Source organism: Balaenoptera borealis (assembly GCF_965194805.1).
Source record: "Balaenoptera borealis genome assembly, chromosome: 11".
Lineage (NCBI taxonomy): Eukaryota > Metazoa > Chordata > Mammalia > Artiodactyla > Balaenopteridae > Balaenoptera > Balaenoptera borealis.
In genome coordinates, this window is record NC_138868.1 from 36,854,361 (window position 1) to 36,871,130 (window position 16,770).

General features: G+C 44.5%; 1 protein-coding gene across 1 annotated transcript in view; it reads right to left on the bottom strand.

Moving 5' to 3' along the window:
• Positions 1 to 4,259: 4,259 nt before the first annotated feature.
• Positions 4,260 to 16,770, bottom strand: part of SLC6A5 (solute carrier family 6 member 5) — a 58,798-nt gene continuing 46,287 nt past the window's right edge. The window contains exons 13-15 of the mRNA XM_082342535.1: positions 16,483 to 16,583; positions 12,288 to 12,455; positions 4,260 to 9,704 (exon numbers count right to left, since the gene is read on the bottom strand). Coding sequence (XP_082198661.1) covers positions 9,549 to 9,704; positions 12,288 to 12,455; positions 16,483 to 16,583 — 425 coding nt within the window. The 3' untranslated portion in view covers positions 4,260 to 9,548. The remainder of the gene's footprint in view (positions 9,705 to 12,287; positions 12,456 to 16,482; positions 16,584 to 16,770) is intronic.

Here is a 16,770-nt window from a genome sequence, read left to right on the forward strand (position 1 = left end):
GAATGTAGTTCTTGTCCTCATGGTTCAATATGGCTACTGGTACTCCAGCCATTATATCCACATTCCAGACAGCAAATACGGAAGAGAATGAGAAGGAGAAGGGTAAGCCTAGGAGCCCCATGTATCACTTCCACTCAAACTTGGGCAGAACCTAGTCACATGGTCACTCCCTATGTATCTGTTAGCTACTGCAGCATAACAAACAACCACTAAATTTCAGGGGCATCCAACACTAAGCATTTCCTCCCACACATCTGCAGGTTGGCGAGGATTCAGCTCATTCAGTCTCATTCAGGCATGTCTGCTTCAGGCTACAGTGGCTGGGCTGATCCTCTTCTCACAGCAGGTCTGTGTGTCAGCTGAATGACTCTGTCCCACATGTCTTTCATCTTCCTTGGACCACTGGGCTAGCCAGGACATGTTCTTCTCATAGCATAAAGAGGACGTGGAAACAGGCCAGGTCTCCTAAGGTCTAGACGCAAAACTGGCACACTGTCACTTCTGCTTACATGCTAGTAAAGTCAAGGGACAAGTACAATCCGTCCACGATGAGGACATAACCTGGGTGTGATTCGGATTGGGGTGAAAAAAGTAGAGCCAGTAGTCCATCTACCATACCTGGCTGCAAGGGAACTAGGGAACGTCATGTTTTGACTGGGTGACAACAAGCCTAGCTAAAGTCAGAAATGTTACTGAGGAAGGCAAGAACAGAAGTTCAGAGAAATTCAGTCTCTATGGCACTCCCTCACATTGTTCCAGCTTTGCAAAATACCAATACTGGTCTAGTGCAAGTTCATCATCATTCTTACCCTCACCCCAAGACACAGGGTGTATAAGAAGCACTCACCTGAAGGCAGGAAAAGAGAGGGACCGCACACCGAGATTGTCACAAGCCTACGCTTAGCAGTGCTCTCCACTTTCAAGCAGGCGGGGCAGAGTGATTTTTTTTTTTATTATTATGGCCTCTTCTCAAAACCCACAGCCAAGAAAGATCAAATTCATACAACCTTGGAAGGCAGCACCCAAAGCTCTCTCTGTGCATCTCTGCCCAACACCAGCATGGGATGCAGATGGCATGCAGTCTAGATGCAAATGGTACAAATGAGTATTCCTCGTAAATAACCACAGAATGCCTTAGCCTCCCCTTCCTGAGTGAGAGGAGAAAGCAGAAGGAACCGAATAATGGGATAAGACCATCCAGGCTGTCCTGAGAATCCTGAGTCCCACCTCAAGGCCCCACCTGTCCCAGCACCCGCCCTGGACTCTGAGAATTTGCCAAGATCCAGAAACTAACGTGGCAGCACCTGGCAGGGTAAGACTCTCCAGCACCATGCTCCAGCCTCTGTCCCTATTGGCTGGTGTCATCTCCATGCTGATTGCTCACATTTTTAAATATAACCCTGATGGCCCCAGTCACATGAGTCAGAAAGGAGATTACCTGTAAACAGACCCCTATGTTTCTAGGTTTATGACCTGGTGTCTTGGTGTTCCTTCTAACATTTTGAAAAGGCTGGTTTCTTGCACAATCAAACCAGTGTTCTTGCCCCAGGTCTCTCCCCACTTCCTCCCATCCTTGACACTGTGACCAGGTCAATATTCTGAATGCACAGATCTGACTATAACAGTAAATATCCAACATTTATCTGTGGTGTTAAATTTGCACATACAAATTTTAACTTAATGCTCATAGCAATTATGCGAGATGGGTATAAGTTTTCCAATTGTACCAGTAAGAAAACTGAGACTGTGCTAATAAGATATAGAGCTGGCACTTGGACCCAGGACAGTGCTTTGTCTCTGGCATCATGGATGCCTCTGCCAGGAAATATCTCTCCATGATTCAATAACCGTCCCTGGTAGCCTCTGAACTCTTCTTGTTGCCACTGAAGGCACCTGACTGTCAAGTCCTAAACTCCATTTTCAGCCTTAGTTCTCACTTCCACAAGCATATGTGACACTTTCCAATTTCGCCCACCACTCTTCCTTGAAAGAGTCCTATCCTCATACCATCACTCACTTGCTTTCATCCACCTGGGAAGCTCATCCTAATACCTTCCTCATGGTCAAAACCCTCCCCATGTCCCTATCTCCTGAAGTCCTGCCTAATCCTCTCAGCCAGAAGGAATTTCTTCCTCTGCATCCCCTCAGTATGTTCTTGTCCTAAATCCTGTGGCCACACTTGGTACTTGCCACCGTGTGTTATGGCAACGTGTGTACCTGTCTTAAAGCCCCACTCACTCTGAGTAACCTGGAGGGAGAGACCAAGTCTTACTCGTGTTTTTCCTACATGTTATAACACTGAGCTCTGTTCCTTGTACAGAGCCAGTACTCAGTATTTGCTCATTTGATTAAAAAATGCATTTATTATCTACTGTGTCACAAATTATTAGGTACTGGAACTATATTAACATCTTAACATAAGACATTGAGTAGAGTGTAAAAATAAATACATGAGTGAATGGATCAATAAATGATGAAAATGTGATTCTGTTTCAATGCCGATCCACAATATATTCCAGATGTTACTTTCTCCTCATCCTACAAGCAACAGGAGAAGTTTTCTGCAAAAGGGAATGGGGCTGGGTTCAATGACTTACAATATGAAAATTCTCATAAAATTACAGATTACACTAAAAGGCAAGAAAGGAGCGGCCCAAACCACACACAGTCTCAGTTTATGCAGTAGAATGTGTAACTCAGAGAAGTAAATCCACTTTTGTCAAGTTGAGAAAGGCACTGGAGGAGCTTTCTCCTGTAAAAGGCTCCTATGGTGAACCTTTCAGACAGCGACTACCCACCCTACTTGCATTGCCTTGTAAATCCAGTTCCCACAAAACAGACTGTCATAGAAGAATCTGTGTATCAGAGATGCTGGAATAAATGACCTTGGACTTCTATGCAGCTGTGAGATTCTGAATGCCTGGTTCCAGGAGAGACATCTGGGGAGACGGAAGAAGGAGGCATGAACAAAAGCAGAGAACAAAGGAGCAGGAGTGAGCGCCTTAGGAAAATAGCCACAAAGTCCAGGGGGAGGAATAGTTGCCAAACAAATGAAAACAAGATGAAAGATTGGACGCAGGAAGCCAGGGGAGGTATCAGAGCAAACACCGTTAGCTCCTTCCAGACAGATCCTTGTACCCTCTTTAACAGCCCAGAGTAGATCAACCTGCTACAGATGTGTGGGTGCTAAGCTTCCCACATTTCATCATCATCCCCATTTAGGGAAAGACTGTTTAAAGGGGTACATACACATATATACACTACTATATATAAACTAGATAACCAACAAGGACCCACTGTATAGCACAGGGAACTGAACTCAATATTTTCTAATAACCTATAAAGGAAAAGAATCTGAAAAAGAATATATATACATATACACATTCGTATAACTGAATTACTTTGCTGTACACCTGAAACTAACACATCATTGTAAATCAACTATACTTCAATAAAAAAAAAATAATAATATAGGGCTATAAAAACACAACAGCGCATTTCCAAGTGAAATTCCATGGTGTCTGGGCTCTACTTTGAAATACACCAAAGAAATAAAGTTTCATTTCAGGGTGGGCAGAGGGATACATGAAATAAACTTGGACATGAGTTGATAATTGTTGAAACTGAGTGATATGGACATGGGAGTTCATTATTCCACACTCTCCACTTTTATATATGCTTGAGAATTTTCCAGAAAAAGTTAAAACACAAATACATCACAGGAAGGAAATCAAGGATGACAAGCCAGCACCAAATTCTGATGCCATGGAGCGTTCTTCTTTCAAGATGAGGTCTTCACTGAGTTTGGTATTTGCGGCTCCGTCTGCCTGCTGAAGCACAGTATTATGGACAAGCCTGAGGGGGTGTGTGGAAGTCTCCTTACCACAGGAGGGACACCTATGCTCATGGCCTGGGGTTTGCAGCATCAGCTTCTGAGGGCATCTCTTCTCCCACCAAGAGTGGTGCAGCTCATGCCCATAGCCTGCCCACGTGGCAGCTGAAGTTGGAGGTGGAATGCGAGTGTCTGTGTTTACTGGAGGACAGGGTCAAGCTTCCGGGTTAACATGATCAGACAGGAGCGCCCAGCTGCCAGTCTCTACACATGACACCAGAGCTCAGGGCCCCTCTCTGGGCAGGGCATGTGCGGGCTCCACACACTTAAAAGGAGAGGAATGACATTTATTTATTTGCTTGTGTGTCGGTTTAATATGGGTAGTCTTTCTGCTAAGCTCTGTGTTCCATGAGCTCTGGGACTGTTTTATTTTTTATTCCATGTTGCCTGGGGTCGACTCAGTGGAGGAGGAGCAACGTAAATGTTTGCGGAACTGAAATAAAGTTGAATTGAAGACTGACAAAAATGGTCATTAAAACACACCCAAGGATTTAACTTGCCCAATCCTTCTGTTCAGATTCACTCAGATCCTCTCTCCCTTCCTCTCTCTCCTTCCCCAGGAGGGATGATTAATAATTCAGCAAGGGCTTCCCTAGTGGCGCAGTGGTTGAGAATCTGCCTGCCAATGCAGGGCACACAGGTTCGAGCCCTGGTCTGGGAAGATCCCACAAGCCGCGGGGCAACTAGGCCTGTGAGCCACAACTACTGAGCCTGCGCGTCTGGAGCCTGTGCTCCGCAACAAGAGAGGCCGCGATAGTGAGAGGCCCGCGCACCGCGATGAAGAGTGGCCCCCACTTGCCACAACTAGAGAAAGCCCTCGCACAGAAACGAAGACCCAACACAGCCAAAAATAAATAATAAATAAATAAATAAAATAATTCAGCAAACAATAGTGTATTTCGATGGCTAAGAATATAACAATTTAATTGATATTTGTTTCTGCAGCAGTGCAATATCTCATTTTCCCAAGAAGGCAGTTTTCCATTTCTGTTCCAGGTTTCTCCCAACAAAACAGATCAATCCTGGGAATACCTGAAGGCCATTTGTTAAGAAAGAAGGAATGTGGGTAACGGGTTTGAAATAGACACAATTCTGTAATCATCAGGTTAAACACTGACATTTATTTAGGGTTTTGTGAACTCATACATTATTAGGATAAATTCTAATTTATATCAGTATATAATAGGCAAATATATAATACCATAAATTGCATTTGTACACATAAATACAAAATTTGAGGTAGGGCCTCAAGAATAATGACTTCTTAAATGAATAATGCACAGTATATAATATGTACTCTATAAGATATATATATGATGCATCATTTATAATGTAATATATTTTCTTCAAGTACAGTTAATGAAAAAATATAAGGACCTGATTAGGGAACATATCTTTATTCATAGGCGACAGGACCATGTAAGATACCTACATTTAGAACATTAGCCAAGTACACAATTTAAGAATAAACCTATTCCATGATAGGTCCATATAAAGTGCAAAAAAAGACCAAAAAAATGAGAGACAAAACAGTTCCTAGTCAGTTACTAGGTATCACCCTAACAATAAAATACACCTATAAGGCAAATGGTTACCTGAAGATGTATTTAATCCATAGCAGGCAAATCAAACCACTGCTTGATCTTCAGAGGTGATGAATGCCCAATCTGAAAACTTTCTCTTTCGCTGCAGGCTGCTCAGAGGTGACCCGAGCAGAGACCACAATTCAAAATTACTTGGCCTTTCTGTACAGTTGAAGCAAAATCCAGGAAAGATAGGAAGCTTCACTTTTGCAAATCCTAGGACCACTTTGCAGAGAAATTAGTATCAAGATTAAACCACCCAAACCTTTGCTACCAGCCTGGAGATTTTCTGCATGATACCTGGTATGAAACATAGGTAACGCTCATTTCATTCGTTGGCCTAGGTCTTTATTTCTCTGCAAGATAACCTACCACCCAGCCTGCCCTTGCTCGAGTCATCTGCCTCAAAGAAGTGTGTCACAGACCCAAATCCAAGTGCAGCAGCAGTATGATCTTGCCATCACGCTTACATTAAGCAATAGTTATTGTGCAAGTCTCTGAGAAGAGAATGATGACCGATAGCCAAGGGAACAAAGAGGAAAGAAAAATATCTTAATTTTAGGCATGGGAAAACCATGCTGACAGGTTAACGTTATCAGGAAGCACTGAGGCACATGTAGATAACAAAATTAGAAACTAATTAAAGGAAAACTCCACTCCAGTGCAACATTAGCAAAGACAACCCAAGTCTTATCCATTTCTGGGTCACTGTGTTCAATGTCCTTTTAAAGTGCCACTCACTGAAATACAAGTTGATTCCATTTCTGACATATTAAAAACACATTGGAAATTTCAAAGATGTTGAGGTCATCGAGATTTTGCATTGACCACAGATTTCATGCAATAAATAAATATAAAAGAAAAAGAGAAAAAAGACCAGACTGGACACATCTGTACATGGCAAACACACAGCCTTAAAGAGATTAAAAGTTACTAATATGCAAGACAAATATTTGCATAAGAAGCCACAACACCAATTGTTAAGACATATACATTTTTTTCTCCTGTAAGGATATTACAGCGTTAACCGTTTTTAACATATGGCTTTTTTTCTCTCTGGATGGGTTTCTGGCATTTGTTGGTATTAGGAAATAATCTCACAAGTGGAAAATACCCCACCATTCTGCACAGTGAACCAATGAAAGTCTTTCCTCAGCAACTCGGTTTTTGCCTCAGTTTGAAGGGGAACTCTCAAGTGGCACTTTATGACAATGCTGCTCATTTTATTTTTATTCGTTCATTTTTTTCCCTTCCACTTGACTGTGCATTTTAATAGCATGGAAACATCCATCTGGTCACACGCATCTCAGCTCTTAGCGTCCCAGCCAAGTCTAGGGGAGGCGCGGCACGAGTAGATTGGCGATGACTAGAAACAGCTCAGATACTGAACACATCTCTGGCAAGGAAAGCCTCAAAAGTTAAACATGGCTGTAGAAACTGGCAAAACTAAACTCACAAGGTAACTATTTCCAGATAAGCTTAGAACCTTCCACCTTTAAGGAAACTGTACATAAAACTTGAAAGTTGTAGGAAAAAGGAAAAAACAAACAAACAAAAACCCAGCTGCTCAGGGAACAGGTCCTGGGTCTTAACTGGACAAATTGTAATGAAAACAAATGTCGCTGCCCCCAAATGCAAAACACACTAGCTAGTGAGGCTGTCCCCATTCTGACAATTAAGTTAACTTGCAGTGTGTACAAAACAAATCTGGCAGCAGCCATGAGTTTTTTCCCCCTTTCTTTTAATCACAACAGCAATAATTAACAGAAACTGGGTTGGCATCCAGCATCAGACTCGAGTTTTAGCCAAGAGGCAAGAGAGGAAAGCCAAAAACCATTCATCCTGACACAAACATACCAGTCCTATGGGACAATGCTAATTGATTTCAGCTCTCTTCTTCAACCTTCAAGTTGGAAAGGCTGCAGAACATTTCCAAACCTAAGTTAGTCCTTCCTTCCTCTCCCACCTCATCAGATATCAATTGGAGAGGCTAATTTTTGGTACCACTATGCAGAATCTGCTACCGCAAAGGGGGCTTCTCTACAGTATGGCTTTCTTGGGGAAACCAGTGTTAATGGCGGACAGGTCACTATGGGAAACACTGGGACAGGGGAAGAAGCCACAACTCAGCTTCCTAAAGCTAAGTCTAGGGGAAGCTTAGGATTTAGTCTCTGTGATGGATTCTAGTAAGTTCTAGCTTTGGGAGGTAAGCAGAAGAAGAGAACGAGGAGGGGGAAGAACAAACGTGCCCTGCAGACAAAAGAGATGAAAAACCTAAAGTTCGAAACCCATCTTTGTTTCCTTTTCTGAAAGTTTCCACAGGCTACTCTTGAAAACCGGAAGTTCACGTCGGTGTTGGCAAATGACAACAATATTTGCCCCAGAAAAGGGAGAGCTCAGTAAGATGAGTTGAGATTTTCCTTTTTCCTTAACAAATGAAGTCATTTTTTAAAAAGTGTTACTTTAAGGTCTGTTGTTGGGTTTCCTTACTGTTTAACAGGATGAAAATGTCACATCAATATACAAGATTTGAACTGAAAACTTTGCCTGAGACCCTGTAATATGAAGACAAACAAATAAGAAAATGATTGAAATGGTCTCCCCTAAGGAAACAATTTTAGGTTTAGATATTATAACTGTAAGGGAAAAAAAAAAACCCAGACTACACTATCCTACACTCACCATCTCTACAGTGATTAATAAGATATTTATAAAGACAGAAAACACCACTACGAGTACACACTACGTGAACACATATCACATTATGGAAATCTCATATATGCATGTTCAGGATACAAGAAGATAATAAAGGTTACGGCTTCACCAACCTCTGCAGACATATGATTCGCTCTCATTAGAGTGCGGTTATGAGTACTGTGAATTGGGGGCTCTTAAAATTGAATTAGCTAAATGTAGTCTTAAAAGCTATAGCTTTAATTAGCTCACTTGCTACTGACCTAACTTGTAACTATCAGAAATCTCTGTAAATACAGTGACCTAAAATGTACTACCAGTGCAGTGAATATTGTGGTTGCTTTCTCTTCAACTCTCCATTTCTTTGATTCTATGGCCACAATCGGCATTGACTGTGAATGAAAAAATTATGAGTAAAAACCGAGACATTATGTCCTTTAAGAGTTTGTGTCTTATATATATAATATATAGACAGAACCAGGGTAAGTCTTGTTTTCTCAGAGGCTGAAAGACAAGGTAGCTACAGCTCATAGAAAGACATTTAGAAGAGAAGAAACATGGAATGGTGACATTGAACCACAGTGCTAGACGTCATGGAGAAACAAAAAGGGCACTCTGCTATGAATGTACAACTTTGGGCACAAATAATACGATGCAGAGGTGGAGGAAAGGATCCAAAGAATTCACAAATACGGTTATTCAAAAAAAAGACAACTGAGGGGAGAGAACCAACTCTTCACTGAGATTTGCAGTTTGCAGAGAGAAAGCATCTGAGTCCTTGGTACACTTGAGACAGTTGGTCCAGATGAAGGAAACAGAGCCCCAATCATGAACGGAAATGGGAACTCCACCACCTTGGGGGTGTCCAAATCCACCGGCTCGTCTTACTCAAAACCATTTTCTGACCACTGCCAACCCTCCAAAGGTAACCAGTCCTGAACTTTATGTGTCGGAATAAAATCACTACATTGCTCAGATGAGTCCAAACTAACAGTCTGGTTATCCTGCCATTCTGCATAAGCCTGACTGGCACCACCAGTGACAACCACAGAGGATGCTTCTCTACTGACCAACGCACGCACATCTACTTGTGACTTCGCTGGAAAGCGCTCCCCTAGTTGATTCGAGCCTGCGGGGTAAACCCCACCAGAAACTGACAGCATGGACACAGGCAAACCGCTCTTCAAGTGGTCCATCTAGCTCCCAGCTACAGCATGCGACACTATGTCCTACTTTTCTAAGTCACCACTCTCGTGCACGGGTATGAACCGAGATGTGGGGAGAGAAAAGAAGAAAAATGGGAAGAAACCTGGGGAAAACACTAGGGGAAGGCAGGGAGGAGAAACGGAATCAAGTCTGGGCCATCCCATGCCATCGGACTAGCACTGGGTACCCAGTTCCAAATCCTTCACTGGCAGTTTGAGTCCCAGGGAAGAGGTTCCCAAGGGGTCGATCATGTTCTTGTAACGCTCCCCGCGGTGCTGAGCTAAGAAGGGGCCCCAGTCCGGCTGCGGCGAGCACACCAACTTCAGCCTCTGCAAAGAAGCCAAAGACACACAGGGTCACAGAAGCAAAGCACCCTCTTCCGCCAGGCACCACCCACCCATCCCCAAACTGGGTGTGACCACATTCGCCAGAACGCCTCCTGGAACCAAGAGGTCCCCCACCAAGAGAAGCAGTTAGGAAGATCAGCTCCATTAATTAACAAGGCCAGGGATGCATTTAAGAGGAGACTTAGTTTAGTTCACTTGAAATTATTTACATCACCCTGCCAGCAATATTACAATTGCCCAGGGTTTGCCTTGCACAAGATTAATAGAGAATAAAGGGCCCAGATTTTAATTATACATTTTTTTCCCTCCAAATGGAGAGGATCTACAAGCTGCTCTCTCCATTGCCAAACGCAGACTGCAAAGGACATGTACTCACTTTTGTTCTGTAGCCTCAACAGTGAGTTGTTACATCAAAATAATTGGATTTTGTTTAGCATATTTCCCCAAAGTATATAAATGGCCGGGAAAAAAACCCCTCAACCACAGAGATACACTGCCAAGAGTGAGCAAAGATTTTAATTATCTGTTGACAAAAATATACGCTTCTGACTTGGTTCAGAAGTGTGGGTTCTTGCAGGCAAGCTAAAAATAATGGGAATGTCTCTAATCTGTCAACTGAACCTTTCATGGAAAACATAATTTGACTGGAGCATTTTCTAGAAAATTAAAGAAAACATATTTCTGACTACATAAGAGGGAACAAGTATGTGTTTATTACCTATTAAAGGGAAGCTGCTTCTTATAGCTGTTAGTTTAACCTCCCCTTAATCATCAGTTTGCAACCTTTGTGTCCCGAACCAACCATAATAAATGTATGTTGCTGACTCATCAGTTTAGAGGATTTCAGCCTAAGACAAAAGTAGCAGAGGCTAAAGCAGCTTCTGTTCAGAGGGAAAGAGATTTCTGGGTCAGTGGGTAGGAGGTCCATCTGAGGCTCGGGCAAGCCATCCCTGGCGGTGAGGGGGCTGAGTCAATTTACCTTAAGGAGATAACAGACAATTTCCTGAGGATGGAAACTGGAACACTGCTTCAGTAAGAAGACGCCTGCATCTCCCTTTGTCAACTCTGCCTCCATCTTTAGTCCAATAAAAACAAAGGCCGCCTCCTCATCGCGTGGACATGCGTGTAAGGCGTTTACTCACATGCTCTATTCCCGTCTGCTTCTCCCCTCCCGAGCCTGCGAGAGATGCTCCAGGGGCCTCTCCTCCTCCATCTGGCTGACCAAGAGCAAAACCCACCCAGCTGTTCTTCACTACCCTCATCAGCAGGTGTTTCTTTGCCTCGATCTAATCCAATGCCCCTCAAGCTTGAATCTGCATCAGAATCACCTGGAGGCTCGTTAAACCACGGACACCAGAGTCCTACTTCCCTGAGAGTCTAGTTCAGCAGAGCAGAGCTGGAGCCTGATGGTTTGTGTTTCCAACAAGCTCCCAGGTGGTGCTGGTGCTGCTAGCCCCTGGGCCAGACCCTGAGCAGCACCGGCCTGGTCCAAGACGGCAGCCCTCTGGACCGCCAAGACAAGGCAGGGCCAATCTCTTCCTAAGGCGTCTGAGCACGTGATTTCTCATGAATAACAAAAGCCTGACCACACTTCACTGGTGGCTCAGCAAGTGGCAGTCCCCTCACCAGCCTCTCTGGAGTGAGGGTGGGGAGTCTTTTGCATTAGAAATGGGAAATGGGGGGCTTCCCTGGTGGCGCAGTGGTTGAGAATCTGCCTGCCAATGCAGGGTACACGGGTTCAAGCCCTGGTCTGGGAAGATCCCACATGCCGCGGAGCAACTGGGCCCGTGGGCCACAACTACTGAGCCTGCGCGTCTGGAGCCTGTGCTCCGCAACAAGAGAGGCCGTGATAGTGAGAGGCCCGCGCACCGCCATGAAGAGTGGCCCCCGCTTGCCGCAACTAGAGAAGGCCCTCGCACAGAAACGAAGACCCAACACAGCCCAAAATAAATTAATTAATTTAAAAAAAAAAAGAAATGGGAAATGGGTCCAGCAAGGGACTAACCGACAAAGACAACCAACATGCCTTATACCAGGCATACCCTGGACCTTTCATTACATCCTTCGGGGATGGTGACATTTTCATCAGCTTGGACCCCTCAGCCATGCCTAACACAGGCATAGCAGGAAGGGGGAGTGATTTTAAACGTAATCGTAATAGGTGTTTGGGGGGAGGCACCTCGGACAGAGAGGAACATCAGGAAAGGGGGAATCTGATGTGTGGTGAAAAACCAAACAAACACTGGGATTTAAGCTCTGGATGAGGGGAGAGGAGGGGGAAGCACCAGGAGAGAGGAGACACTCTGATCGTTTATTCCCCGGAGCAGTCACTGCTCTGAGGAAGAGCATAATACCAGCATGGCCTGTGGACTGGCTGAGCCCCTCCATTAGAGGAATAATACATAATAAGAATGGGTTTAATAGAAACAGTAGCAACTGTAACCACTTAATCACCATGTCTCCCCTTAGAATAAGTTCACCAAATCTTTTGTTTTTTTAAAGCACAGAGCTCTCAGAGCTTCTCCCCTGGGAGGGGACGGCAGGAGTGGGAGCTGATACAATTACCTCAATAAATCTGCCAGGAGCCAGATGCATTTTTATCACAAACATAATCGGGATCCAGATAACGGAACAGGCGAGCATTAGCCATCCGAGCACCATGGACCAGTTAGGGTAGCGGTAAGAGCCATAGGTCATGGGCTCCCACTGGTAAAAGCTGAAGCAAAGGATAAACTGGGAAGAAAAGAGAAACACATGCGTTAGGGTGGAGATGTGAAGTTTTCCTTCAACAGTCATGTACTGGACCCCTGCTGTGAGTTGGCTGCTTTTTTTGTCTATTATCTCGTTTTACCCCCATAACGACCCTGAAAGGGAAGTATTATTACTTCATTCTCTAAATGAAGAAACTGGATTTCACAGAAATGAACGTGACACACACTGAGCCACTGATGCTGCATTTGCCATCCCATAAAAACTGAGCAATGCATATGGGTGTCTATACACACAGACTGGCTGAGAGGACGATTTTAAAGGCTACACACCGAGGTGGCAGACGGGTGGAGGCAGGAGAGGGGACGGTGGGTGTTTTTAAGGAGAGGGGCGTCTCTACTGCCTATAATGGATAATCAAGCTTTTGTTATAAGGAAAAAATCCATTAGATTAATGTGAAAAATGAATCGAATCTACTTCGTTTTCCCCTTGAATGGGGAAGAGCCCATCTGCAGGAGCTGCCTCTAAAGCCGGCTGAGAGGTCCCCAAGCAGTGACTGAGCAGGAAGTTTGGTCCTATAATCAGCTGTGGACAAAGAGAGTGGAGGCCCAGCCCACCACTCAACTGATGCAAGGTGAACAGGCCTCGTCACCAACCCGTGAGCCGAGAGGCCGGGGACGGGCAGGCTAATCCCAGCTCTACCACTAATTGGCTGAGGGACCTGTATGTCTCAGACTTCTCTGCTATATAACAGATCCATTTCACACCAGGTATACAACACAGGGATTTTCTGGGAACAACAGTGTGGTATTTACTCAGGAGCCCCCCCTCACTTTTAAGAGAGGTGATGATGCATTGTCTGCCCCTTTCCCCCCATCACCGCACACTTTGGCTGGCAACAGTGACGCGAACCCTCTGAAGTCTTGCTTAGTGTAGCGGAGGAGGAACAAGGTGACAGATACGCTGGAAAAAGAGGCACCGAAAAGGACAGAAGAGGGGTTCTAACGCTCTAGCCAAGCCTCTGTTGGGGGAGGGGGCACTGCCCTCAGAAAACTGAGTTCTTCCCTGTATTCATCCCACCTATGGCAGCCTCCGCCTAGAACAATGTACCTGCCTAAGTCCTTCCCTCCTCCTCAGCTCTCTCATTCTATCCTAAGCAGTAAAAGAACTGCCTGAAAATGATTAGAGGGAATTATGCCAGGCAAGATAATATATGGAAGTGTTTTGGGAAAGTGTGAAGCATTAGACAAATGTAAGGCATCTGTATGATTGCTATAAAGCCCAGGCTGCCAGGGCAAGTGATTATTTCAATGCAACAGCAGTTCAATATATGGATTCGAAGCAACATGAGACTGAAGACAGTGGTTGAGAAAACTGCTCCTATAAGAAATATCTACTCTAGGCCCCCTTTTAAACATTTGCCCCTAGAGTTATAAGCTTTATTAACCAGTCTATTGGAAGTATGGCTTAATGTAATTATGGTAAGTTGCCCCGTTTCATTTACTATATAAATAGCAATACATCTGCTTACGTGTGTGCATAATTCAGTAACGTGATCTGCCTATGTATACAATAATTGCACGCAGAATATTTATAGCTCTATAAATCCATGAAGGCACATATAAAAAATGATCAATTTTATTTCAGGGTTTTTTAAGTCATTTAAACCCATAATCTCAGCTCATTCTAGCCTACTACAAGATAGCCGTGTTACAGAAGGGCAAATGGCAAAAAAGAAGGGTTAGCCTTGGTCCTTTGATACCCTTTTCCTCATTACACAAATATCACATCAAATTTATCTGTGCAAACTTGGTCTTGCCATCAATTTCCCTCTGCCAAGTCAGGTTTGACAAAAACCCTGCCCTCAGATGAACCTGGCCATGAGAAAGGATAATTTAGCCACCGAGCCAGGGACCTCTCCACAGGTTTCTGAGGTGAGTTTTATAACGGAAATCGAGCAAAGCACAGCACAGTTGAGGAACTTTCTCAAAAAAACACAGCAAGTCCCTAGAATCCCTTTCCCCTGACATTCTGCTCCTAAAGAAGATTAGGATTATTTTAATCCAGAATTGGCCAAACTCCACTTGGAGATGAAAGCAACTAGGATTTTAGAAATGTATTAGAAATGTATTTAGAAATGTATTATCTTGAAGCCTAGGTAGCCTTGGATTCCATTCTTATTCTGCCCCCTGCAAGCTTTGCGGCCTTGGGCAAGCTCCTTAGCCTCTCCAAGCCTCAGCACAGGCAACTGTAAAATGGGGGAAGAATCACCCACCAATCAGAGTGGTTGGGAGCTTGAGAGACATAGTTAATAAAGCTGCTACCTAATACTATATCTCCACAAGTCGTCCTGCTGATTATTATTATGTGATCTGCGTCTGCAGAATATAATAAGATTCTCTGAAGCTTTATCTCTTCCAAGACAGGAGGGAAAGGTCGGTAGAATCTGGAACAGATTCTAACTTTGATTCCACCCAAGAATAAATTGTGTGTAGTAGTAACGGAGGGACGTGGCGAAGCTCAGCAGAGATGGGGAACAGCGGGGAGGGGGGGTCTCCCGTCTTCCTCCCAAGAGATGGGTAATTCCCCATCCTTCACACACACTTCAGTCCTGGATTCAAGAAACTGAAAAGTCTACCTTAGTCCTTTTCAACTCTCATGCCCCAAATCTGGTGGGACTTTTCAGACAAATTACAGATGTGGGCTTCTGTATGATGTCTTCCTGTCAATGCAGAGGGAGGTAAATGCTGAATGGTTTTTCTCTCTAAACCTCTGTCTTTTCAGAAAGAAATTGAGATGTTTTGATTAAAACTCACCCTGTGACAGTTTTTTGTTTTTGTTTTTGTTTTTAAGGAAAATATATGTTTTCTCTACAATTTTACTGTCTTGTTTTCCTTTAAAGAAGCTGGTACAGTGTAGTAAAAGGGTCTTAATCTGGTTTCTAGTGCCACCTGCTGGGCCCAGAAGGAACTACAGCCAGCTTCCTGCAGCTTTTGCCCAGATGACACCTACAAGCCAGGGAGGAAGAGAAGGAAAGGCAAGGTCTCTGTCAATTACTGTGCTTGGAGAGTAGATGGAGGCAAAGCCAGGAGCTGGGGCACAATAAAGGAGGTGACAGGATATGCCTGTAAGTCCCTCTGCAGATTTACTGGCACATGAAGGGCTCTGATCTTTAAGAAGATGAATGTCAAATGATCTCAAAATGTCATCATCACACTTGAGGATGATAAGATAGTCCTCAAAAGCAATAAAAATGAACAATAAAAGTCTAACTTCTGCTATACATATTAGTTGTAGAGTAGCTGTGTTGAGCAGTGTTTAGGATTAAGTGTTCTGGAGCCAGACTGCCTGGGTTTGAACCCAGGCTGTTGTTAATTATAGTTGTACAATCCTAGGCAAGTCACATAACCTCTGGGTGTCAGTTTCCCCATCCGTAAAATGGAGATGATTATAATACCAACCCCTCAGAGCTGCTGTGAGGGAGAGACGAGGTGATACATATAAATCAGCAGCCCCCAACCCTTTTGGCACCAGGAACCAGTTTCATGGAAGGCAATTTTTCCACGGATGGGGGTGATGGTTCAGGCAGTAACATGAGCGATGGGAAGCGATGGGGAGCGGCAGAGGAAGTTTCACACACTCACCCACCGCTCACCTGCTGTGTGGCCCGGTTCCTAACAGGCCACAGACCACTACTGGTCCTTGGCCCAGGGGTTGGGAACCCCTGATATAAAGCACTGTGCACAGAGCGTGGACCCCAGTTAGCACATGGGAAATGTGATCACGCGAGGCAGACCGATATAATGGGAAACGTTCCATAGGGAAGCTCCAAACTGTGCATGCGTCCTCGCTCTGCACCCGACCAGTCAGGCACCTTTAGGCAAGGCGCTTCACCTCTTCACATCTGCGTTTCCTCAGCTGAAAGACACGAGTAATACTCATCCTACCAGCTCCGCAGGCTCATGTGTATGTAGGCACAGGTCTTGCTCAACATAAAGCATCACATAGGCACGCAAGGTGCTACCCACGCAATAAAGCACCCGGTCCTTACAGTTAAAATGGTTGGAGTAACAAACGCCCAGCAGACTTTCCAGAAGACGTTTGGCTGGAATCCAATCATCATCTCGATATCTTCACAGAACCTCTGCAAGCCTGCAAAGAGACCAACGGAGATCAAGCATGAGGTGCAATGGCAGGGGTGAGGTGGGGCAGGGGACAGCGTGAGAGCCTCTCACTCGAGTGCCGTTGGCTGGGACGGCCCCACCCTGGTGTCGACGTGACCCCTATTTATGCAGGAAACCATCAGACAAATGACTTGCTGCCGGGAAGATTAAGGCAA